At 41.8% G+C, this 26,831-nt stretch overlaps 1 protein-coding gene across 1 annotated transcript in view; it reads right to left on the bottom strand.

Annotated features, from left to right (window-relative positions):
- Nucleotides 1-26,831, bottom strand: part of LOC124776710 (serine/threonine-protein phosphatase 2B catalytic subunit 2-like) — a gene marked incomplete in the record, with an annotated part of 781,818 nt that overhangs the window by 41,690 nt on the left and 713,297 nt on the right. Inside the window, 2 exon segments of the mRNA XM_047251823.1 lie at nt 3,102-3,179; nt 6,827-6,966. Coding sequence (XP_047107779.1) covers nt 3,102-3,179; nt 6,827-6,966 — 218 coding nt within the window.

Raw genomic sequence — 26,831 nt, 5'->3', positions numbered from 1 at the left:
TTTTGGCTGAAAACAGTCTCTTTTTGTGCCTGTCTGCAACTCATCATCTCCACATACCAATCTATCATTTTCATAATATTGTCAACAACTAAACTGATTTCACCCAGAAGTATTATATGCTTCCAGATAATTTCACTGTCACACTTTGTTTCAACCTCAAAAAGACAATAATTTGGTAAACTGCGCTAAACACCACTCCTCCTATGCTGCCTAATCTGTCTTTCTAGCATGTGTAACTTCCTGACTGTTTTGGAGCTTTATTTTATGTCAAATACATAGTTGACACTTACACAGAAATGAAACCTGAGCTGTAAGAGGGAAGAACTGAGTTGGTTTCAAAACTGTCAATGTACTTTTTTTCTATCACTTTTTTTTCCATAGAGGCATGCCAAGGGTAGAATACTGAGCTATTGAAGTAAGTGTTCAGAAGGTGTTCAAATAATTACAAGCAGTTCTAGGCTAACAGCTTGTTGTTGTACAGTGAAAATGGTTTTTAGGTTTGTCTGATTATGAACCTGGATGTGAGGTTGTAAGTAATTCTAGAATGGATGTATGCAAAGTAGACAATTGTAATACTCTGTTTACTGCATGCAGTACTAATTACACAAATGCAAAGCAAGTGGAGCTTAACTTGCTAGTGAGACAGAAGACGAGGGCTTTTCAGTTTGAATTTTCATCAATTTCCAGGTCTGAAAATTTGGTGGCAGTTACCCTTTCAATTCGTTTATTCTGATCTACAAATTTCATTTACATGTAATCATGAAAACATCTTTGAAATTATTAAACAGTTACTATATGCTGGCCACAGCTGCTTCACATGCCTACAACATGATTTTGTAAATGTCTGTATGGCTACATCTCTTCATAGCTCTACAGATGGCTACAGTTTCACCTACAGCCATTTCTGCTACACAGTTAAAAGGCTGCCAAAAGTTCTGCCAGGTGTCAGGGATTTCTTTAAGTTCACTTGACTGTACGAGTGCCCTAGTAGCAAACTATAAATGTATTAGAACTTCATGCGTGAAGCAGTATTTTTTCATGCATGTCTGTGTTTAACACATCGTATCTCTTGATCTATATGTCATACAACAATATATTTTGTAGGTACACCCAGAGGCATATGTGGATGTTATCAGCAAAATATGTTGCAAATAGAGTTAGTAGCAAAGAAGTAATAAATCTAAACACCTTGCATGATGTGGCAGTTTTTCATGCAACTAATTGTTTATGATGTCATATTTCCGAAACTATGATAGGTAAGTGGTTCTTACCCTCACAGCAATTTTTGCCTGACAGTAAGGGATATGTGTACAAAGTTTGGGTGATATCAGTCCAGTGGTTTAGGAGAAGTGGAACATACACAAATACATATATCCATTTTTTAAATATATATGGATTCTGATGTCTAGGTCATGATGAGACTTCGTTGTTCTGTAAGTTTTTGATATATTAAAGGCTAACTTGTTCATTTCAATCAAAATTTGTTTATATTCCAAAACTCTGAATGTAGACGTTGGCAATACCTGGTCTGTATCAGTTACACATGATTTGCATCATTGTCAAACCAAGTTACTATGAGTACAACTGGTCGGAATCTCGGTATCCTATTACATAAATAAGATATATGAGGGAGGTCCTTGGAACTGCCTTATGGTAATCCTATTGGTACATTCTGAATGTCAGATTTATAAATAGTGCTTTGGTTTTTACTGTTTGCTAAATAGTTTCTAACATCTGTCTCCTATTTTGGAGAGTTGAATCAAATCATTTCTTTGATATTCCTCGTGTACCAACAGCATGTAATTTACCTAACGAGATGTCATATTGAACAATACTGAATGCCTCTGAGAAGTCCAAGTTTAATCCTTTTGTGATGTTGCTTCTTTCTAGTTTCATTACAATACTTTCTATGAGCTTGGTAATAGCTGATGCCTCTGCAAAAACAATGTTGATTTACAGACAAGAGATTGAACTCTTCAAATAAAATGTTACTCTAAAGTTTTATCAATGTCTATAGTATTTTTGAAAATACTGAAAGCACAGCTATTGGTCTATAGTTCCCCACTTTACATAGAGTGGTTTTACTTTTGAAATTTTCAGTCCTTGAGGAAACACTCCTTCTGATAATGGCTGCAAATCAGCAACTGTGTGAATATGAGGAGGTTGGAAAAAATCGGCTAACCAGTTGCAAAACAAAGGTTTATTAGCCCTTAACCTTGGTTTTGATATCTCTTCGGGAGTAGTGGGCCTCGTTACTTCACATGATAGTACATTAGATTGGCTGAAGCCAAGCAGGTCTCGTCATATACAAAATTGGCAAAACAACAATTATCCCGAGCCATGGCTATAGATAACAGTCGAATTACATTTAGCGTACTTCAGAATGAATGCCCACTGGTAGAAGCTTGTGCCAAAATGAAATTTGTAAGTTAAGTATACATCACATCACATGATGCTTTTTCCTCTACCACATATAACAATGTGAAATGAAAGTACACTCAAATTTGATGCAACATATTTTGTTGGAATACTCACTTTTTAATAATTTTAGAACGGTTACAAATAACTGCAGCAGCTAGGTAGGTGACAAGTATCCTCTCTGCGTAACTACTAAATGGCACTCAATAAGCTCCATTTTCCCAGTCAAAAAATGGTTGTAACTAACATTTCTGAAACTTTTGAGCTCATGCAGCATGAAAATGGTGACTGGCACAGTCTTCAAATCTGGAAAAGTGTTGAGCTCAAAAGTTGTGCATGTGATCCTAATATCCCCTTTGGATTACTAATAGTTTCAATTTTGAACCATCTTAAATTTGGATGAAACTGTCAGAGCTCACACAGCATTTTGCAACCCCAAACTAAAAAAGCATCACTTAACACTAAATTTTTTATCTCTAGTTAAAATCTTGCACAAATTAAATTTTATCTACAAGGGAAACTGTGCAAAATTTTATTCAGATTGGAGATGATGAGATGGGGATCATTGTTGTGCTTAGTGTGGAATGACCTAATTGCTATTTTGTCAGGTAAATTATCATTTTTATCTTCAGTATGTAATCACACTAAATTTCTACAATGAAAACAAAAAAGAAGTTACCAACCCGGCATCCTGAGCTTCGTGTGCTCTTATAATAGACAGTAGATTATTGTTCTGGAGGAAATCACAGCATGCAGCATAGCTGAAAAAATAAACAATAATCAATAAGAAGCCTTATACTTCAAGTTTAATTTCTATCATTTAAAAGAATTATCTTCAACTGAACCAATACTGCATGTTCAGTAAAAGAAAAAGTTGTAGTTGTAGAGAGACTTTTCAAACTTTTGCATAACAAATTCATTCATTTTTGATTAGGCTTACTGGCAATGTAGTCTCTCACACACAAGGGGGGGGGGGGGGGGGGGGCGACGAGAGAGGCAGGAGGTGGGGGGGACAGGGGGAAGTGTAAGGTCAAAGGTACCTTTAAACACCCTTTTTTTTACTTTTATGGTGTTTATGGTATTTATAAATACTAGTATTGCTCTGAAGCAACAGCAATTTGTTTAGCATCAAATATTTTTTATAATTTTAGTCTTATAGGATGGAAACTGTTAAATGTTAGCAGAAACAAACCAAGGTATCTTATAAATTCTATTTCTTAGATTCTGTGAATGAAGAACAGAAAATTGTGAAACACAGAACATCAGTTTTATTTTTAAATCTTTCCTTCCTTTAAAGTTACATTTTTGTGGTGTTACCATGGTTGTCCCATTTCCTGAAGAAATGCAGCCACATACTGCTTCTTGTTCCACATTATGTGTAAGACCATATCATGAAAGCATCAGGAATGTTTGTCTTTTACACTCCCGAGGAGCTGCCAATTATCCCAAACAAATCACTTCCACTGTGTGGAGGTGTTTGGAGCTGCTACAGTCCATAAGCTCCAACAAAAATCACAATTCACCTAAAACATTTGTCTTAACTTCTGCCAAGTTCATAACATTTTTTTTGTTTCTGACCCTCTTGCATGCAATTTAGATGGTTTTTGTAATTTAAATTTACTTGTAATCGGAAATAAAGGTAGGTACAAAATCAATCAAGACAAACAATATCATACAACATCAGTGAAGTAACTCAGAAATGCTGAGCTCCAATGTAATGCATACACTGTGACACAATGAAAATTTAAGCCAGCCTGAGAATTGAACCCAAATTTTCATCAGGAATATGCTGGCCCTGTCTCAGTAACTGTGTAAATCACCATCTTGTTGAGGTTACAAATGAAGTCGAAGATGATGATGATGATGATGAAGATGAAGAAGAAGAAGAAGATGATGAAGAAGAAGAAAAAGAAGAAGAATGGTGTTATTAAGAGAATATTAACTGCAAAGTGTGCAGAAAAATGATTGTTTTAATATTGTTCGTTGTGAGGATCTCTTTAAAATGGCACTTTTTTATTGTTGTTGTACTAGCAGAAATACACAAGATCAAACCCAGGATCTTGAGGGGAAAGGAAGAGGAGGAGGACGCAACTCTTTGTAGTTTATTTATTCGTATGGTTAGGGGCCCCCCGTCGGGCAGATCGTTCGACGGGTGCCGGTCTTTCAATTTGATGCCACTTTGGCGACCACTAGTCGATGAAGATGATAGCATGATGATGAGAACAGCACACCACCTAGTCCCTGGGTGAAGAAAATTCCCCAGCCCAGAGGATTAACAATATGTCATGCTGACTATTCTTCCACCTATCTGCCCAGAATGACTGCTTCAATAGATGCCTGGAAGCTTTTGTGTGTCTAACATATTCTTATTCAAGATTCACTAAAATACTCCAAAATTCATTTTAAGAAACTGTTCAGAATTTCGACATTTATGCCTTTTCTGTATTTTCTAACCGTCTGTCTGCATGCATGTATTTCTTCTTAAACTTTCATAAGGATGACGCTCCAGAATTGAGAGTTTTAATGAGGACAATATTATGGAAATGGAAGAGAATGTAGATGAAGATGAAATGGGAGATATGATACTGTGTGAAGAGTTTGACAGAGCACTGAAAGACCTGAGTCGAATCAAGGCCCTGGGAGTAGACAACATTCCATTAGAACTACTGACAGCCTTGGGAGAGCCAGTCCTGACAAAACTCTACCATCTGGTGAGCAAGATGTATGAGACAGGTGAAATACCCTCAGACTTCAAGAAGAATATAATAATTCCAATCCCAAAGAAATCAGGTGTTGACAGATGTGAAACTAACCGAACTATCAGTTTAATAAGTCACAGCTGCAAAATACTAACGCGAATTCTTTACAAACGAATGTAAAAACTGATAGAAGCTGACCTCGGGGGAGATCAGTTTGGATTCCATAGAAATATTTGAACACATGAGGCAATATTGACCTTACGACTTATCTTAGAAGACAGATTAAGGAAGGGCAAACCTACGTTTCTAGCATTTGTAGATTTGGAGAAAGCTTTTGACAATGTTGATTGGAATACTCTTTTTCAAATTCTGAAGGTGGCAGGGGTAAAATACAGGGAGTGAAAGGCTATTTACAATTTGTACAGAAAGCAGATGGCAGTTATAAGAGTCGAGGGGTATGAAAGGGAAGCAGTGGTTGGGAAGGGAGTGAGACAGGGTTGTAGCCTATCCCCGATGTTATTCAATCTGTATAGTGAGCAAGCAATAAAGGAAACAAAAGAAAAGATTGGAGTAGGTATTAAAATCAATGGAGAAGAAATAAAAACTTTGAGGTTCGCCGATGACATTGTAATTCTGTCAGAGACAGCAAAGGATTTGGAAGAGCATTTGAATGGAATGGACAGTGTCTTGAAAGGAGGGTATAAGATGAACAACAACAAAAGCAAAACGAGGATAATGGAATGTAGTCAAATTAAGTCGGATGATGCTGAGGGAATTAGATTAGGAAATGAGACACTTAAAGTAGTAAAGGAGTTTTGCTATTTAGGGAGTAAAATAACTGGTGATGGTCGAAGTAGAGAGGATATAAAACGTAGAATGGCAATGGCAAGGAAAGCGTTTCTGAAGAAGAAAAATTTGTTAACATCGAGTATAGATTTAAATGTCAGGAAGTCGTTTCTGAAATTATTTGTATGGAGTGTAGCCATGTATGGAAGTGAAACATGGACGATAAATAGTTTAGACAAGAAGAGAATAGAAGCTTTCGAAATGTGGTGCTACAGAAGAATGCTGAAGATTAGATGGGTAGATCACATAACTAATGATGAGGTATTGAATCTAATTGGGGAGAAGAGGAGCTTGTGGCACAACTTGACTAGAAGAAGGGATCGGTTGGTAGGACATGTTCTGAGACATCGAGGGATCACCAATTTAGTATTGGAGGGCAGCGTGGAGGGTAAAAATCGTAGAGGGAGACCAAGAGATGAATACACTGAGCAGATTCAGAAGGATGTAGGCTGCAGTAGGTACTGCAAGATGAAGAAGCTCACATAGGATAGAGTACCATGGAGAGCTGCATCAAACCAGTCTCAGGACTGAAGTCCACAACAACATCTGTATTGTGCATTAACATGATGCGTCATCTGGTCGGAGTTACTCTAGTTTCCACCAGTAATATGTTTGGAATTAGGTAAGTGGATGCAATGTACGCATGGAGCATAACTGGGTTGTTAACTGGACACGGCATTTTACATTTCTGCTTGTTCTAACAATACTGATCTTTTCTTTTTTTAACTGAATGTATTTTAAATGCTTTTGCAATCATTTCACAATAAAACTAATAATAAGAATACATCAATAATTCTAAAACACATCACAGACACATGACCTTTGAAGTTTCTTCAAACTGAGAAGAAAAATATTTATTTTACCTGTAGAAATATGAGCAGCCTCTGACACTGTTGTGACTGAAATGCTCAGCATTTTTTTCGCTACCGAAGTCTTCTAGCGGATCTGACCACAGAAGATCACACATGGGGCCAAATGCTGGAGGCTCCTTGAATCGATCCAACTGTAACAGAATAAGAACAGATTAAAAATCATGTGTGTACAACACTGTCTGACAAATACAAATGATTATATATGCTTTCAGCACTGGAGTACTAATCTCGGCACAAATGGAGTTTCTTCACATAAAAACTTTTTCTACTCTTTTTTGCCTGTTTGTCCAAGTACCCTCCCTCCATCCTCAGAAGATATTTCTTTTGAGTACAAAAAATGGATAGTGGACTACAAGAAGACATGCTTTAACATTCAGCCTTCTAAGTCAATGCTACAGTATTATGACAAGAAATTCCATTATTTCTTCTAATGCAACATCTTCGAATAATCAGCTCACTGGATGCTTAATTAGTGTAGTCACCTTCTGTACTTTATCTGTTTTGGCTGAACACTGTGTCCAACAACAGGGATTGGCAAAGGAATTTCTGGTGTATTTAAAATTTTCACACTGGTTCTGCTGTCTGTGATCGTAGAAATTTTTGTAAAGCTTGATGTCTTGTTTTCATATGATGGTTGTAACTCATTGTTCCAGTCCCCTAGTTGCCATTTTACGCTAGGAAGGACACCACCTTCCCCAGAAACTGCAGTCTTTACTGCTTGGGAAGGAGGTCAACCCACAAAGAAGCCAGCGCACATGGTCCAGCACTGGCTCCTGGTTGTTAAGGCCGACACAATCTGCTATGATGCAGTCCCTATCTTTAACAAATTTTACCATGGCAGACTCTGCAGTGTGACTTCTTCCGTGAAGTATATCAAACATGATATATGCAAGCTACTTTCTCAAAACACAAACCACAATGCAATTCTCTAAAGTTGCATATGAAGTTCAATTCATTTTACAGCACACACTAAAAATGTACACAGTTATGTTTACTTTGTAAGGTACATGGTTATGAAAAGAGTATGTCAACAATTATTCACCACGCTAACATAATTCTCTTACACTGTTCATACTGACCTCTGTTCCCATTTATTTTATTGTTACACTATTGTGGTCCTGGTATTGAAGTTTGATCCTAATGCCTCCCCTTGTCTTCCTTCTGCAGCTGACAGATCAGAGCCATTCCATTAGAAGTTTGCGCCAAACAGGAACAATGAGTAGTGATCTATTTTTTGTGGTCAGAAGGTGTATCTGAGGCTGCAGTTCATCAAAGACTTTTGGCACAAAAACTGTTGTCCCAACAGAGAGCCTATGAACGGATTGCAAAATTCAAAAATGTTCATGCAAGTCTTGCATGTGAGGAAGGAGCCAGATGACCATCCACAGCCACAAATGATTACAATGTTGAGCATGCATGTGACATGGTTCTGGTAGACAGGCCAGTGACTATTGATGAAGTGGCACATCATCTGCAAATTAGTCTTGGTTCTGTCTACAAAATAATTCACAATGGACTCGGGTTTCATTATCTCTGTGCAACACAGGTCCCAAAACAATTCACAGTGTTGCATAAAAAAATGCAGACTTGGACATCTGCTAAAAGTATCTGGATTGCTATGGCAATGAATGTAGGCAGAATCATCCCTGATGACAAAACATGAGTGTACCATTACAAGCCAGATAGTGAATGGCAGAGCATGGAATGGAAACATGTGCAATTGCCCAGAATGAAAAAGTTCAAAACCAAATCATCTACAGGAAAACTTATGCTTACCATTTATTGGAGTGCACAAGGCCAAGAACTGGATCACTACTAGGAGAATAGCACAACAATAAACAGTGCATGTAAGTGAGATGCTTACTGACAGGCTAATATCTGCAATTGTAAGGAAATGCCGAAGACTAATGTCTACAGGTGTTGTGTTGACACATGACAATATCCCTCCACATACCACTGCTCGCACGGCTGAAACGCCTCGAAAACTTAAGTTTGAAGTAACGGCTCACCATCTGTATAGGGGCTGTGTGTTTGTGCTGCCTCATCATTTCATCACCACCATCATCCCTCATGGCAATGGCTAGATTGGACTGTGTAGAAAAATTGGACTGTGTAATAATTGGGACTTTGTACGGGCACTCATGACCCCGCAATTGAGTGCCCCACAAACCCGTCATCATCAAAACCATCTGTGAACCCCTGATCCTGTCCATTTTGACTATTTCTTGTTTGCTCCACACAAAGAAATAATGAGGGGTCATCAGTTCACCTTGTATCAAGAAGTAAAGGACGTGGTGCATGTGTGGCTCGCTGCTCATCTGAAAACCACCTTTTCTGGGGCCATCACGAAACTTGTGCAAAAATGGACTAATTGCACTGAAAAGTTATGGGAATAGCTTGAAAAATTCATGTTAATGTACAGGTTCTATTTGTATTGCAATGAAAATTGTACTTACACTGAGGAAAATTTTTTACTTATCCTCTTAAAATGACTGAAGCTCTTTCTCTGATGTCCCTTAAATGAGTTTTTTGACAAAAAGTGTAGATTTTTGCAAACATACAGGGGAGCTAGAAGGTTTTTGTTATGAGAACTCAGTATGTTCCCGAGTATTCATTCTGAAGATATTCACTCTGAAACAAAATCAATCCAGCACTGAAATCACTCTGTTCAAAGATATTGCATCTGCCATCCTGTAAGTTTGGTAATTCTGCTGGTAATGAGGACACACTCAAGCTGGGCAAGTGGGGAACTATGATAGGAATTTTTGATCATTGTCCACATCACTACTCATCCACAAGCTTATCAGAGCCATGTTTAAGAACTCAAAAGCATCTAGATGGGAGTGATGCGGAACAACACGATGTCAGTAGATACAGCATACACTTTCTGCCTCTAACAGTGGCATGAGACAGTTTTGCAGCAGTCTAGATACAGCAAGAAGTCTTCCTCTTGGCTATTAGGGAAACCACAGCTAGTTTCTGGCACCTGGTAGAAAGGGATTTTGTCTAACCTAGACATAAGTGTCAGTTCTTTCAATACTCACCTGAAGTTGTTCATGGTTGGAGCTGATTATGATGGCTGAAGAGCTAGTTACATTCCCATCTACGCAGCCGTTTTCCAAATCTTATGGTAAATAACCAGTGATAAGTCTTGGTAGGATATAGCACTTTGCAGAGGGTTGTTATCAATGGGGACAGTAAACATCTGAAAATGCCGGTGTTCAATGTTGGGGAAATGCTTGGAACTGTTGAAATTGAAGGGATGGCTGGAAACCCCTGTCAGTATAGGAGGCAAGCCATGTGCTCTCTGGGGTATAAGTGGTGTTTCCAAGTGTTTAACACTTTCGAAGTCTGTAGTTAGAAATCATTAGTCACTGACGAAGGTACTTTGCTAATATGGAAAACCTACAAGGAAAGTGTTTCTCACGTGTGAGTGTGGAATAATGTGTCATTTTCCAGGAGGATGTTGCAGTTTCATGAGAGTGCTCACACTATCATTATCTATCAGAAATCGGTGTTTAATAAAAGCGACACACTTTGCAAAATCTAACTGACGCCATAAATTACTTTTGCGTCTGTAGCAATTTGTTGTTGTTGTTGTTGTGGTCTTCAGTCCTGAGACTGGTTTGATGCAGCTCTCCATGCTACCCTATCCTGTGCAAGTTTCTTCATCTCCCAGTACCTACTGCAACCTACATCCTTCTGAATCTGCTTAGTGTATTCATCTCTTGATCTCCCTCTACGATTTTTACCCTCCACGCTGCCCTCCAACGCTAAATTTGTGATCCCTTGATGCCTCAGAACATGTCCTACCAACCGGTTCCTCCTCCTCATCAAGTTGTGCCACAAACTCCTCTTCTCCCCAATTAGATTCAATACCTCATCATTAGTTATGTGATCTACCCATCTAATCTTCAGCATTCTTCTGTAGCACCACATTTTGAAAGCTTCTATTCTCCTGCTGTCAGAACTATTTATCGTCCATGTTTCACTTCCATACATGGCTACACTCCATACAAATACTTTCAGAAACGACTTCCTCACACTTAAATTTATACTCAATGTTAACAAATTTCTCTTCTTCAGAAACGCTTTCCTTGCCATTGCCAGTCTACATTTTATATCTTCTCTACTTCGACCATCATCAGTTATTTTGCTCCCCAGATAGCAAAACTCCTTTACTATTTTAAGTGTCTCATTTCCTAATCTAATTCCCTCAGCATCACCCGACTTAATGCAACTACATTCCATTACCCTCGTTTTGCTTTTGCTTATGTTCATCATATATCCTCCTTTCAAGACAGTGTCCATTCCGTTCAACTGCTCTTCCAAGTCCTTTGCTGTCTCTGACAGAATTAAAATGTCATCGGCGAACCTCAAAGTTTTTACTTCTTTTCCATGGACTTTAATACCTACTCGGAATTTTTCTTTTGTTTCCTTTACTGCTTGCTCAATATAAAATGTCTTTTCTGTGTGACTTTTACTTACTGGTTTTCAACTTTGTCTTTACTATGATCATTGGTACTAGTAGCTGGAAACCAGCTGAAAGCGGCAGTGGCCGGATCTTGGAATCTTGCTGAACGCACTTATATTCCTATAGGGCATTAATTATCGATTTCGGAATGGTGACAAGTTAATTCGGACTAAACGGGGCTGGCAACCCTTAATACTGGTTGCAATAGTGTAGCAGTGCAGGTAACTTCTCCTGATCCACTAATAAAGGGTTTCCAGTTAATCTTCGGAGCAATAAATGGTGATATTTGTCTCGTGCGTCAAAAGCGTGTGCATTCCAACCGCGGCCGCGAATAAGACTTCGTTCGATGCAGTCTCTCCGATGACGAAAGAAAGGAACGTTTCACATTGTTACAGATGACGCGAACGAAACGATAACCTTTATACGGCTACAGACAGAGTGAAACACGGTTTCTACTGTAGTTAGAGGTCAAATGTCTTGAAATACCCTGAATGAAGGCACTACCACAGGCGAGGCAACTTACCTCTACAGAAGAATCTTAAATACATTCAGATCATACACATACAGTCTTTTCAATAATAGCAGCAAATAGGCAGGAATGTAGTTGTGGTGCTATCACAGCAATGATCTCTACCTATATCATCGGGAACTGCTGGATTTTCGTATCGGTATATGAAACACGTCAGAGGTAATTTGTGCCTGGAAAATTTAATGCAAACTTTTGAAGTAACAAATGAAGTTGTATGTTCGCTGGTAAAGCGCCAAGCAAGTCACTTTGATGTGTGGTATAAACTCACTCTGATTCAATATCAGTTCAGTCGCCGAGAAAGGGACAGTTACACATCACAGCCAATTTTATAATGAGCAGATGAATAAACTAACCTCGAATCTTGCAGCTAAAGTTATCTATCTACTAAGTAAATTGGTGAATGATTTTTTTTTTTTCTGTTAGGTAGTCTAGACTCTTATCCCCCAGCTCCGCACTCTACGACTGACATGGCTAATCGCAGTGGTAAAAAGCATCCCGCTAACAGTAACTGTGCGACTGCAAGAATTAAAAACCAGATTTGATTACCTCTTACCTACGAAGTCATATTTTGTTTTAATAAACGAATTAATTCTACAATGCCGACATTTGCACAGTTCGTGTTTTTATAGAAAGATTCTGATTTGTGTGAATGCTGTGAACTGACACAGATGACAGAAGGTGTCATTCAGAACAAGTGAAAGGATAAAAAAAATTAAGGACAGTACTTACATAATTTGTGTACTAGGTTGATAAGCAAGTGAGAAACTAATTGAATGAAGTAGCTCTGTCACTCAACGACTTTCAACGAAGCGGTGTGAAGTAAAGGAACTAAGGTAAAAAAAAAAGCTACCCCACTTAAAACGAAATAAATTAATTAAAATAAGAATGAATAAAAATTTAAAGTTAGTTACACACATCGTAGTTTAAAGAACAAGTGTAACTAATATCGTAAAATACTAATGCCGTAAATGCAATAAAATAAATAAAATACTAATTCCGTAAAATAAAGACAATAGTTTACTTTAAATGAAAGCTGCACATTGTTTATTACTTAAAAGTTTCACGACACAATTTCCTAGTGCGGCGAAGTTACCACCTCGCTCAGTAGCTTTTGGTATACCGCTGCATACTTCCTCTCTTCTGACCGGACCTTCACAGCAAAATTTGTAAGCCCACTTTGATACAAAATACTTTACCCGATTTAGTTCCAGTAACACTGCTCCTTCACCACTGACATGCAGAAATGAAAAAGGAAAAGATTTACATCTAAGAATGGGGAAATGACACTGAAATTTTGTCACCAGTTTTGTTTACTTACGTTGCTTATATCAACTACTTTTACGCCTGATATATTAGCAGAAACTTTAAATTGGCAGAATGAGATTTTCACTCTGCAGCGGAGTGTGCGCTGATATGAAACTTTCTGGCAGATTAAAACTGTGTGCCCGACCGAGACTCGAACTCGCGACCTTTGCCTTTCGCGGGCAAGTGCTCTACCATCTGAGCTACCGAAGCACGACTCACGGCCGGTCCTCACAGCTTTACTTCTGCCAGTATCTCGTCTCCTACCTTCCAAACTTTACAGAAGCTCTCCTGCGAGCAGAACTAGCACTCCTGAAAGAAAGGATACTGCGGAGACATGGCTTAGCCACAGCCTGGGGGATATTTCCAGAATGAGATTTTCACTCTGCAGCGGAGTGTGCGCTGATATGAAATTTCCTGGCAGATTAAAACTGTGTGCCCGACCGAGACTCGAACTCGGGACCTTTGCCTTTCGCGGGCAAGTGCTCCACCATGGCAGAAGTAAAGCTGTGAGGACCGGCCGTGAGTCGTGCTTCGGTAGCTCAGATGGCAGAGCACTTGCCCGCGAAAGGCAAAGGTCCCGAGTTCGAGTTTCGGTCGGGCACACAGCTTTAATCTGCCAGGAAGTTTTAAATTGCCAATTCGCGTCGGTGTCAGACTGAAGATTAACCAACTACTTTGATCTTCATTAATGTAGATGTTCAACACCATGTTTACCGCTAACTCACATGACCAGCTGACTGAACTGATCGCTTGCTACAACTCACACATTGCAGACGCTTGTTACCTAATCGAGAAACAGTCGTAATAACGCAGACATTTAAAGCAACACATGGTAACATACATTGTTGTGCAAAACTTATGGAGGAAAGTAACTTTCGAGTGATGTGTCACTGCGAAGTAACACAGCTCAATGAAACTTTAACCATACACAGAAAAAAAAAGCTACAGTATAGCAAAGAAGCCAACAAAGAAATAAGCAATGAGACCGACAGAAATTGCACTTTTATTGAAATATAGTAATTACACTGAAGTCACCACAATTCATAATGGTTCCTCGCACATTACAGAAGGTAGAGCATGGTTCATACTTGGGTGTCTGTGTCTACCACAGACGCCAGTGCATGCTCATCCACGTGATCCCACGCTCACCGCAAGATAGGCAGGGAGTTCTTGCGTTATGGCGTTCCATTCAACCACCAGCACGGTTCACAACAGCTGGCTCGTCGTGGACACAAGTGGACGCGTTGCAATTCGTCTCTCCAACGCTACCTACATGCGCTCGATGGGATTTTAGACGGTGAAGGAGGGAGGCCAGTCCATCCACCAAATACCCTCTCGTTCCGAGAGCTCCTCCACCAGCAATGTTTAATGGGGTGCGAGTTGTTAACCGTAACTGAAGTCAGGGCCGAATGCTCCGCTGGAAAGAGGCACATGGGGAAGTAGCACATGTTCACAGCAACGTTTCCGGTGAAGCTACCGTGCTCAAAGAACTGTAGATCAATATCTCCACGAAATATAAAGCCTTCCCATACCGTAACACCTGGGCCAATAAAACGATAACGTTCGACAATGCTGGACGTACTCTCATAAGACGAGGGGTCAGAACACGCAAGGCACCAAGGAAGATACTAGAGGAACTGAAGTAATTCGTCCTCGGATTTCTACATATGAAATGTGGAATCAATTATGGGAGGTTTTATCGCTATTGTCAGAAGCAAACATCGTGGCATTTAACGATTCCAGCAACTCTTCGTGCCGCCCCCTTCGTTTGCTGTATAAAGAGATCAGATCAGTACTGCTCTGAACGGCTTCCCCCGTCGGAGGTTCGAGTCCTCCTTCGGGCATGGGTGTGTGTTTCGCCCTTAGTGTAAGTTAGTTTAGGTTATGTTAAGTAGTGTGTAAGCTTAGGGACCGATGACCTCTGCAGTTTGGTCCCATAAGATCTTCCCACAAATTTCCAAATTACTACTCAGAACCCTAGTTCTGTAGTTATGCCAGTGGATGACGTAAAAGAGCCGTATTTCGTGTACTGGCCACTATTGTCGAGAAATCACTCTCGTTTCGTCAACAGCCATTTACCGCACATTGTGTTTTGTGTCTCAAGTGAGAAAATTTACCAAGATGGGATAGTGTTTGCAACAATGGCAGAATGAACACCAGCCAGTCGCAACATAAGGTATGTGCTTAACATGGGAAACTACCAATTGCGCTCAAATAACTGGAGAGTTTCTACGTCGATATAGTCAATAGTCTTGGTTCGCAGCTATAAACCAACTGTTCTTCCCCTCCATCTTTATGCAGTAACACTGCTATCATCAAGTGGCTCTTGCGATCATTATGCCCCTTGGTATTTATCAGAAGGACAAAAGATTAGTTAACATGGATCTCAATATAGAAGGAGCAGTATATCTCTTGACTGACTGCGTAACGTCAGGGGAAAAAATCGGTCGCGACGCAATGAAAAAAATCATATCGAAAATTCTGTAGGGAAAGGTATCTGAACAGGCGTAGGGGGATTAGGACCCCCTCATCCCAATTATAAGTCCAGTAAGCGCATCACTGCACCATATCGCTCGGTTTACCGATCGGAAACGATTACACTGTGATCGTTCACTACGCTCCTGCTCATTCCTAGCGAAAAAAAGTTTGTAACCCGAGATACACGAACTGAAACACTTATTACACAATGTTCTTCCGTTCCTAAGACATACAGGAGTCAAATTTGATACGAGCGGGTCTGTACTGCGTTAATGACTGACATCGCCCTCGTTAGCTATAGTTGTTCTCACAACAAATACAGAGGATGGATAAAAATACGGGAACACCAACCACACTCACATTGCTATGCCTCTCACGGTGTAGGAAAATCATTGGCACTCAAAACGGCTTTTAGTCGTCTCGGAATGGGTAAATACAGGTCCTGTATGTTTTTAACTGAAAATAAAATAGTGGCGAGTTCAGGTAACGATGATGGCGCTGGATATCGACCACGCACCCTTTTCTCCAAACTAGACCACCAAGGCTCAATACTACTCGTATTATTATCCGTTGTCGTGGTGAAATGAAATGAACGTATGGATGGCATCGTTGACCGGGAGGCCCCATCCGGGGAAGTTCGGCCGCCAAGTACAAGGCTTATTTCAGTTGACGCCGGTGATGTGGATAATGAGGACAACACAACACTCAGTCCCCCAGCGGAAAAAATCTCCAACCCGGCCGGGAATCTAACCCGGGCCCGCTTGCACTGAAGGCGAGCAGCTAAGCAGGCAGACTGTTGTCGCGGTGGTCAGGATAGATACACCAATTCATCTTCCTTGGCAGTAATGCGACCCTGCGCAGTAACTACGGGGCCCATAGCACACCACGACATGGCTGCCCACAACATCACCGAATCCCAGCCATGTTTCACTCTTGGGCCGTAAACTCGACCAAAAGATGAAAACAGTGTGAAACGAGACTCATCTGATCAAATGAACTTTCTTCCACTACTCCACAGTCCAAGTTTCATGGCTGCGGTACCATGTCTTCCTGCTCGCCATGAAAGTATCCACCTTATGAAGCGTCTTTCGCGCTGCTTTGGTGTCAACAGGGTTTGCGAGTGTGACACTCAATTCCGCAGTGAATTTTGCAGCTGTCATCCTCTTACTTATCGTCACAGCCCTCTTCAATGACCGTCTGTCACGATCATTCAATACACATTTTCGTCCGCTTTTTGACTTAGTGAATGATTTTTTTCAGCTTTCCCTGTATGCGGTATAAATCTCCGATATTGTACCTCTTCGAACACCGAACACAGCAGCAACCTTGCGTACAGAAGCATCCATCGACAGTTTGCCCACGATCGAATGAACTGAGCTCCGACATAACGCACTCAACAACACAGAACACTGTTGTGACCACGACTGACGCTTGCAACGTATAGAGGACATTGCACAGGTGGCACTCGTGGTCAAATACAACTAGCAGGCTTCGCTAGTTGCATTTCTCATGGTGTTCACACATTTTTTTCATCTCCAGTAAATGAATTATACTATCACGTTATGAGGACTCACTTTCTGCAGCGAACACTGTCACTTCTTCAAACAGTATGCTTTGTTCACTATAACGAACATGACGCAACGACATTCAAAGAAGACCTGCATGAATTATCGAACACTGTAAGTACCAGTAAGCTCCATTAGAAATAGCACTTTGGGTTCACATGCAGAAATAATCACCGTGGTAGAATTGGCTGACACTAAAACAGCATATACCGTAGAAACTTGTATAAACTTCCTCGATTACATCACAACTACAACGGCAAAGACCTAACTGAACGACAGTTAACCCCCAACGCTGAAACGCAGAATTCGATAGGAGCGCCAGCAAAACCTTCTTCATACCATATGTGTGGTTCACTGACGTGTTTCTTTTTCCACATAGCAATATGACCAAGACTAAAGCAAAATTTGTGCTGAAAATACTATTCGTAACACGTAAGAAGGCGAAGAACAGCTGCAACTTAACGTCAGTTCTGCTGCATCTTTATGCTATTTAAATAGCAGAAAAATAGACTGAAGAACCAAAGAAACTGGTACACTGGCCTAATATCGTGCACGGCCTCCGCGAGCACGCGGAAGTGCCGCAACACGGCAGGGTCCATGGCTTCATGAGGTTGTCTCCGTACCCGTACATGTCCATCTGCTCGGTACAATTTTAAACGAGACTTGCCCGACCAGGCAACATGTTTCCAGTCATCAACAGTGCAATGTCGGTGTTGACGCACCCAGCCAAGGAGTTAACCTTTGTGTTGTGCTGTCATCAATGGTATACAAGTGGACCTTCTGCTCCGAATGCCCATATCGATGATGTTTTGTTGAATGGTTCACACCCTGACATTTGTTGATGGCCCAGCATTGAAATCTGCAGCAATTTGCGGAAGGTTGCGCTTCTGTCACGTTGAACGATTCTCTTCAGTCGTCGTTGGTCCCGTTCTTGTAGGATCTTTTTCCGGCCGCAGCGATGTCGGAGATTTGATGTTTTACCGGATTCTTGAAATGGTAGTACGGGAAAATCCCCACTTCATCGCTACCTCGAAGACGCTGTGTCCCATCTATCGTGCGCAGACTGTAACACCACGTTCAAACTCACTTAAATCTTGATAATCTGCCATTGTAGCAGCAGTAACCGACCTAACAACTGCGCCAGACACTTGTCGTCTTATATAGGCGTTGCCGACCGCATCTCCGTACTCTGCCTGTGTACATATCTCTGTATTTTAATACACATGCCTATAGCAGTTTCTCTAGCGCTTCAATGTAGAACAGTCTTCACACTACCCTTTTAAACTACTGACAAAATAAGCAAAGAACGTGCGAAAATAAAATTTTCTAGGTTTGCTTTCTGTTATAAAGGTGAGAGAACGTTTTTCCTTCCCATATGTACAAATGTAGTAATCCTTTGTAGCACTTCTTTCGTGGCGGCGTTTGTTAAGAGCTAGTAATTAAGTCGCGCGTTCAGGGAGCTCACAGGGTACACTGCATGTACAACTGAAATAAACAAATGCCTTATTAGAAATTACTGCTGCTAGTACATCTTTTTCCTTTAGTGCTGTAAGCAGTAGTGTATGAACAGAGAATGAAGAATCTGAAGGAAAGCTCAGTCTGTATGCGTATTACTCGTTTCAGAATCTCTTGACAGTATCGAGTAACAGAGAAAAAGAAGGCCTTGCCAAAGAGCATAAGAATTATAATCATAAATATTTAATAAAAGCGTGCACACTATACACGCTGGGAACGGACGAAGAACAGTCACATAGCGCAACTTGGTATAGACTGCATGATGTTTCACCAACGTGCTATTCATTATTTTACAAAAGCCCTTAATGCACAATGCAGGAAGTAGTAAGTGCAAACGCTATGTAAGGTTTTTTTTTTTTTTGTACTGAACATATGGAATTCTGAAAGGGTACCGAGGAGAATTTGCTGGTCAGTCGTACAACTAAACCTACTTCTCCTCTTTGTCCACCCCAACCCCCCCTTTTCTCCCTCTCCGATATGGTGAGCAGCGTATATTACGGGAAATCTCACTGTCGTCGAAGGCAATGCGCATTATGGGCCATTTAAATGCAAAGCCTTCTGCTCATAGAGTAAGACTACCGTTTCGTGTCCGCCATTCCGCACAGTTTAACGGAGGGCTGTGAGCGGAAATGAGGAGACAATCATGGAGGAAGACGTGCTCAAATTATTAATCGACAGCGACGGCATTAATACTGATGGCTGACTACTATTACTGAAGATACATCTCTGCTGTTTTAATAGTAAAATCGTTTGATGAAGCCCGACGAAGCCCCAAACTACAGTAGAGGAGAAGAGAAGTGTAGGAAGCCTCAGGTCAAGGTCTACAATCAGTTAAGAATGCATTAAAATACATTGTTACAGTGTTATGACATGGCAAATGAAAAATGGGATGCCTACAAAAGTGGAACAGAAACATGTTCCAGAATGAGCTTTGAGTACTACTCCGTTGTAATGAAAACATTGTGACAGAAACACACGACACGTGTGATACATGCGATGTCTAATAACTACTTACTCCCGCAGAGCTTAGGAGTCAGCATAAGATCTGTCCGATCATCTTATCTGGCCAACTGCTGCAGTACATCGCTCACAAAGAAATGTACCTGGCAAATAATGTCTTAATTCTACATGAAATTTCACGGTATACAGCATACCTCTTTCTGCCCATCCTCTCCAGACTCTCTCTCTCATTATCCATCCCATCCTGCCCCTTTCTCACTATCCACTCCCTCGTCTATCCAACTCAAACTTCTCCCAAACGCCAATCAGCCATATAGCCCCTGCAAAACAGGTCGATAAAGTAAGCCGATAATGCTGCCAAAAAATACCCGTTGTGCTGGGCAGCCTACATCTCAGGGGCTTGAAAACCGTTTCTTGATCTGAGTAGCAGGCTGCCCTATAAAGCAGGTCGGTAAGACAGACCGAAACTGTTCCTACACAATATGCATGACACGCAGCGCAGTTTGTATGGCAAGGGATGAAAAAGAATTGTTTGCCTGTATATCTACACCTACTGAAGCTAGGAGTTTATAAACCCAACAGTACTGACACTTACGGAGTTTGCTGCTTGTGTTTCAAATCTGGTTGAAATCAGTACAGGGATTTGGGAGGAAATCCCACACATACATACAGTCTGCTATATATATTTCGTACTCCTTATCTTTCACTGTATGTTGTTTAACTACTTTATTAACTCTGTATTCGAAGGTGCAGCAGTTTAGTGGGTAATCGATTTCTTTGTATTTTGCAAATGTTATCTTCGAAACACATGGCAAAAGAGTTATGTGTAAGTAATGTTACCTCACCACAAGACTGGATTTCTTGTTCCCTTGCTTGATTCGCATCTATGTTTTATTAGTTTACTGTTGGATGCTTCAAAACACCATGCATATAACATGACACATTCTTCCTACTTGTGAACACTGGGAGAAGTCACTGAAACAAACTGTAAGAAACCCAAGGCATGTGATCGAGTAGGAATTTTAGCCCCGCTCTTCCCAGTGCTTCAAAAACTGTATCACCTATCGCTTAATAATAATAATAATAGAAACTGTGTTTCACAAAACAAAAAAGAAATTTGGGTAAGTTACCACCTCACTCATTTTTGGCTGGGAAGATTATTATTAAACGACAAATAAAAGGGAGAGCAGTAATGTCGGTGTATAAGCGAGAAATATTTCTCGCCATAAGAAACGCCATCTGAAGCTTAATGTTCTCGTCTCCCGCTGCTGCCCACATTACGCTTTTAGATCCTAGACTGGAGAAAAGTCATTAGCGTCGTTTGCTTAGGAATGGGGAGAGGTAATATTTTAAGGAACAATTCCTCCATCTAGCTGCAATGATTTTCAGTGATCGTGGAATAATTAGATTTTTAATTAAATAAACCTCACATTTAGTGATAATCTCTAGTGGACGAATAGTCATGTGAGGCTGGAATAATGGACTGGTCACTCATAAGAAGGGTAACAGAACGTACATACGATATTTGAGAGCAAAGTCTGACTGGTCTGTCTGCTGCAGCATTCTAGAGGGCGCATTATGCTCCAAGATGAAGACATTCCCATGATCAAATAAATTTCTGTACAAGAACGGTTTCAGGAACCGCCACATGTGTGAAACACAAGACCTCCAACACACACACAAAATATATATATATTAGAAGTAGTACACAAAGGTGAAGAAGCATCTTCCGTCTTCCTGTACTCCCAAGAAGCGTTCGGCACTGTACCAAACTGTTGACTACGGTACGACAGTGTGCAACATCTTCCACGTTAATTTATTATTTCAATTACCTTTAGAAAGTAAAATAACGTCACTGGATTCTTAAAATAATATAAGAACCAACTTACGCAGTACTTCACTTTAGTAAACTTTAAATGTAGATAAATAGACGATACAAACATAATGAACCTTGCAATATCTGATTACAATCTATGATACTGATCATTAAGTGAACAACGTGTGCTAAGATGTGAAAGTACGTTAGCTGACATTAGGCCTCTGTTACTGCAAAATGATGGCCTTTTCATGATTACCAATACGTAATGACAACTGGGTAGACAATCTGCTAAATCTGTTAAGACATGTATTGAGTACCTGAAGCTTACGTTCAGGAAGATGGCTATTCAGCTAATCGCCCAGGCCTTGTCTGTAAGAACTGCCACATACGCGAAATTGGCGGTGCTTACAGCACACCATAAATAATCAAACAGTGTCATTTATGGTCTAGACAGCGACTATCAAATGATGGCACTGAAGATACAGGACAATAATTTAATACATACATAATTTGTGAGATATTGTCAAGCTTCACCTTGCAACGGTGTTCCGGAATAGTAATGTAAAACCGTTTCCCCAAAGAGTAACCACAGAACGGCTGATTGGTTGGATGATTAAAAGGACCAAACTACTAGGTCACCAGTGCCTTTTTCCTCTAACAGACACGTCTACATGACTGTAAATCAGAGATACCCATGGTGCAAAACCTAGGGTCTACGGAGGATCAACGTAGGGGTGATAAGGGGAAAAAAAGGGGGGGGGGGAGACAAGAGGAAGGTAGGCAGGCAAAGTGCCCCATCTAGCGAGCAGCCGGAAGCCCCTGAAAGCACAGTGCAGTGAGGGGACATACATTCCCCATCCACCGTCACTTACCAGTGATACTCCACATAGAAATTGCTTAGGACAGGCTGGTAACACGGATAGCACAACAGAAGCACAGAAAGACAAAAGATGAACAAGTCTAACAGATCACACGAGCGAGGGGAAGAAGAGTAAAATAGCAGGCAGGGTGAGGGCCAGGCTGGTCGACAGCTTACAAACTGTTCAAGGGGTCGCTGCAGATGAGAACGGACTCACCAGTGCAGGATTGGATATGCTCAAGAGCACAAAAGATGGCTACCAACTACGCTGTGAAAACACTACAGCCATCTGGCAAGGAACCCAGTTCAATGTGTCCCTTGTGAGTATAAGCGAAGCCCAAATGACCAGCAACCATTCAGTCATCAGGATAGACTATTTCTGAACCCTGGGATGCGCCAAGGATGGAGAAAAATTGTTGGCAGAGGGCCTCATGAGGGATCGAGTCTTTCAGAAATTGTGATAGGTCAAGACAAAGCTGTAGCCGAGGGAGGCACCATGGACGTGTAAGTAATTAAGCCTTGAGGAGAGATGGAAGAGGAAAGAACTGGAATTCATAGAGGATGGATCGGACGAGGATTGCGATCATAATCCCTGATCTGGGTCACTATTGTTGGAGATGGATTTCCGTTTTGGAAAGAGAAGGCAGTAGTTCGTATGCTTAGGGGGGCTACGAACGTGAGTAGCATAACAGGCAGCCTGTTGTTGGCACCTGATCCGCAATGGCAGCCTCCACGAGCAAGCTGTCCACAGGCTTAGTTCGAAAGACTCATGTCTCAAGTTGAACCCTGCAGTGGTTTAACGGATCCAGTATTCACAATGCTGAGGACGATGGCGAACTGTATGCCACACTCCCATAATCAAGACGAGATTCTATCAGGGCTTTGTAAAGCTGCAAAAGGTTGATGTCATCTGCATCCCAACTGTTGTTACTCACGAAGCGAAGTGTATTAAGGTGCAGCGAGTACTTTCGCTTAAGCTGGTGAAGATGGGGAAACCGCATCAACTGAGGATGGCTGACTCCACGTAAACCAGAATATCAGTAGTGGAACTGCCTTGGCGACGATCACCCTGGGACAGAGCCAGAAGATCCTGACACTCAAGAAGCCAAGACAGCCCCCAGCTCACCATGTGTTCAAGTAACTTACGGAGAACACTGGCGAGCGAAAACTGTCAACCTCTAGAGGGTGCTTACCCAGTTTCAACACTGGTACAATGAAGCTTTCTCGCCGCTGCAATGGGAACTCGCCCCTGCTCCAGAAGTGGTTAAAATGGCAAGGGTCTGATTCTGACAACCCACCAGTACGTGCTTGATCATTTGCAGTGGATGCAGTCCATCCATGTGGCTGTACCAGGGCAGTGTGCTAGGGCACTGACGAATTCCCACTCGCTGAATGAATCATTATATGACTCCAGGTGGAATGTAGCAAAAGATAATTGCTTTCGCTCCAACTGCTGTTTTAGACATGAAAGGCAGGTTGATACTTCTCGAACGCTGAGGCTCGAGCATAATGCAGAGCAAAACTTTTGGCAAAGGCGCTTCGGTCAGTGTAGACAGTGCCACTCAAGGTAATATGAGGTACACCTGAATGTGTCTGGTATCTGTAGAGATGTGCACAGAGCCACTTAAAGGCAATGAGGTCCTCCATCGATGGGTGCCACTTATGGTATTGGAGAGCCTGCAATTTCTGAAGACCACAAAGGTACAGGCCTGAAGAACAGGGGACCACAAACTCAGCTGCCAAATGAATGGCTGTAGTTGTGTCCTGGACTGCCTCATCTATATCTCCATGTGGCAGGGATCTAACAGCACTCCAGTCAGCACTATTGAGAGCCCGTTAGGCCATGTGTCCAGGAGAGTTATACTGAGGGAGGAACAGGAAGATCGGAAAGTGGTCACTACCCCACAGGTCATTGTGAACTCATGGCAACATGGACGCATGTGCAGAAGACAAGGGTTGAAAATGGAAAGATCAATGGCAGAGAAAGCTCCATGTAACGCAATGAAGAGTGTGGGAGTACCAGTAGTCAAGAGGCAAAGGTCAAATTGTGCCAGTAAGTTTTCGACAACTTTACTGCAGCTAGTGATCGTCGTTCAACTACACTAAAGGTTATAGACGTTGAAATTATCCAAGATTAGGAAAGGTGGGGGAAACTGAGAAACCAATGCAAAAAGTATGTTCTGAGACACTTCACCATTGGAAGAAAGGTAAACATTGCACATGGCAATATCCTGAAATGCCCTCACCAGAATGCATTAAGAAGCCCAAGTTCGGAACATAGAATGTCCAGAACATACGTGCACCTTGTCATGGGTAGCACAATTCTTATAATACCTGTGGTATCCACAAAGGGCCAGGGTCCACATTACTGGAAACCAAGTGTGCTGATGGGCAATGCCTAAGGCAGGGGAAGTGTCTTTAAGATGTCATAACGCAGTCAGGTGGTGAAAAAAACAGCTACAGCTCCACTGGAGAATAATGTTGTCGATGTACTGTCGGGCTGTGAAGGGACAGAGGATGGAGGTTATGCCATGGGGTCACCTGCTGCCACTGGTTGGAGGGTTATAGCATCAATACAGACAGGTTCTCGGTTCTGTTGTATGGTACGAACCAGGACCTTAGGAGCTGCCGGAATCTCCACCGTGGCCACAAAAGTGGAACATGCTGGATCTGGTGACGTGGGGGCCACAGGAATGTCCTCCTTTTTCGAGGACTTTTTCTTTTCCTTCCTCTTCTTAGAGGTTTCGATGATGGTGAGGACTTGACTGAACAGTTTCAGGTAAAGATGATGATCGCAAAGCCCTGCGGCCAGCAGGTCCCCACCCCCCCCCCCCCCCCCCCAGTGGGATAGCTACCATTGCTGGGTTTTGATATATTACCTTATTAAAGGGAAGGAAGCAAAGATGGAAACGCACGAAGATGGAGCATAGACTGCATGGGCGACCTTCCCTGCACGATCCGCACTTCTGGAGGATTTTGAAAACTGACAGCAAGTCAAACCCAACAATGGGGACCTGTGGAAACTAGTTCCAATCATACACCAAGTCGAACCAGGGTCTGCACCAAGAAAACCATACAATGGAGAGGCAGAGAGGGAAAGTGATATTGGAAGTACACTGAAGAGCCAAAGAAACTGGTACACCTGCCTAATATCGTGTAGGGCCCCCGCGAGCACGCAGGAGTGCCGCAACACGACGTGGCATGGACTCGACTAATGTCTGAAGTAGTGTTGGAGCGAATTGACACCATGAATCCTGCACGGCTGTCCATAAATCCGCAAGAGTACGAGGGGGTGGAGATCTCTTCTCTACAGCACGTTGCAAGGCATCCCAGATAAGTTCCATAATGTTCATGTCTGGGGAGTTTGGTGGCCAGCGGAAGTGTTTAAACTCAGAAATACGTTCCTCGAGCCATCTGTAGCAATTCTGGATGTGTCGAGTGTCTCATTGTCCTGCTGGAACTGCCCAAGTCCATCGGAATGCACAATGGACATGAATGGATGCAAGTTATCAGACACGATGCTTACGTTATGTCACCTGTTAGAGTAGTATCTAGACGTATCAGGGGTCCCATATCCCTCCAACTGCACACGCCCCACATAACTATTACAGAGCCTCCACCAGCTTGAACAGTCCCCAACTGACATGCAGGGTCCATGGATTCATGAGGTTGTCTCCATACCCGTACATGTCCATCTGATCTATACAATTTTAAACGAGACTCGCCCGACCAGGCAACATGTTTCCAGTCATCAACAGACCGATGTTGGTGTTGACCGGCCGAGGCGAGGTGAAAAGCTGTGTGTCGTGCAGTCATCAAGGTAACACGAGTGGATATCGATGATGTGTAGTTGAATCGTTCGCACTCTGACACTTGTTGATGGCCCACCTTTTCTGCAGCAATTCTGTCACGTTGAACGATTCTCTTCAGTCGTCGCTGGTCCCGTTCTTGCATGATGTTTCTCTGGCCACAGCGATGTCGGATATTTGATGTTTTACTGGATTCCTGATATTTCAGTACACTCGTGAAATGGTCGTAAGGGGAAATACCCACTTCATGGCTACTTCAGAGATGCTGTGTCCCGTCGCTCATGCGCCGACTATAATGCCACGTTAAATCTCACTTAAATCTTGATAATCTGCCATTGTGGCAGCAATTACCGATCTAACAACTGCGCAAGACACTTGTCTTATATAGGTGTTACCGACCGCAGCGCCGTATTCTGTTTAAGTATCTCTGTATTTGAATATGAATGCCTATACCTGTTTCTTCGCGCTTTACTGTATAAGCTTGCAGCACGTAAAGGAAATAATGCTGCACAGGCTGGGGCTTCGTAGTAGCCAAGCACGTACTCACAGAAGAGTCTCGAGCCCCCTGGGCTGTAACCAAAGAATGACTAGAATGTTACCTGCCGACGAACGTGAAATCTTCGAAAGCCGAGAGTTAGGTATAATTGGACAAGAATTGGCAAAGAAATCGGCCGTGTCGTAGT

The sequence above is a fragment of the Schistocerca piceifrons genome, chromosome 2, assembly GCF_021461385.2.
Source record: "Schistocerca piceifrons isolate TAMUIC-IGC-003096 chromosome 2, iqSchPice1.1, whole genome shotgun sequence".
In the NCBI taxonomy this organism is placed as follows: Eukaryota; Metazoa; Arthropoda; class Insecta; order Orthoptera; family Acrididae; genus Schistocerca; species Schistocerca piceifrons.
This window is presented reverse-complemented; position numbering and strand designations above follow the sequence as displayed.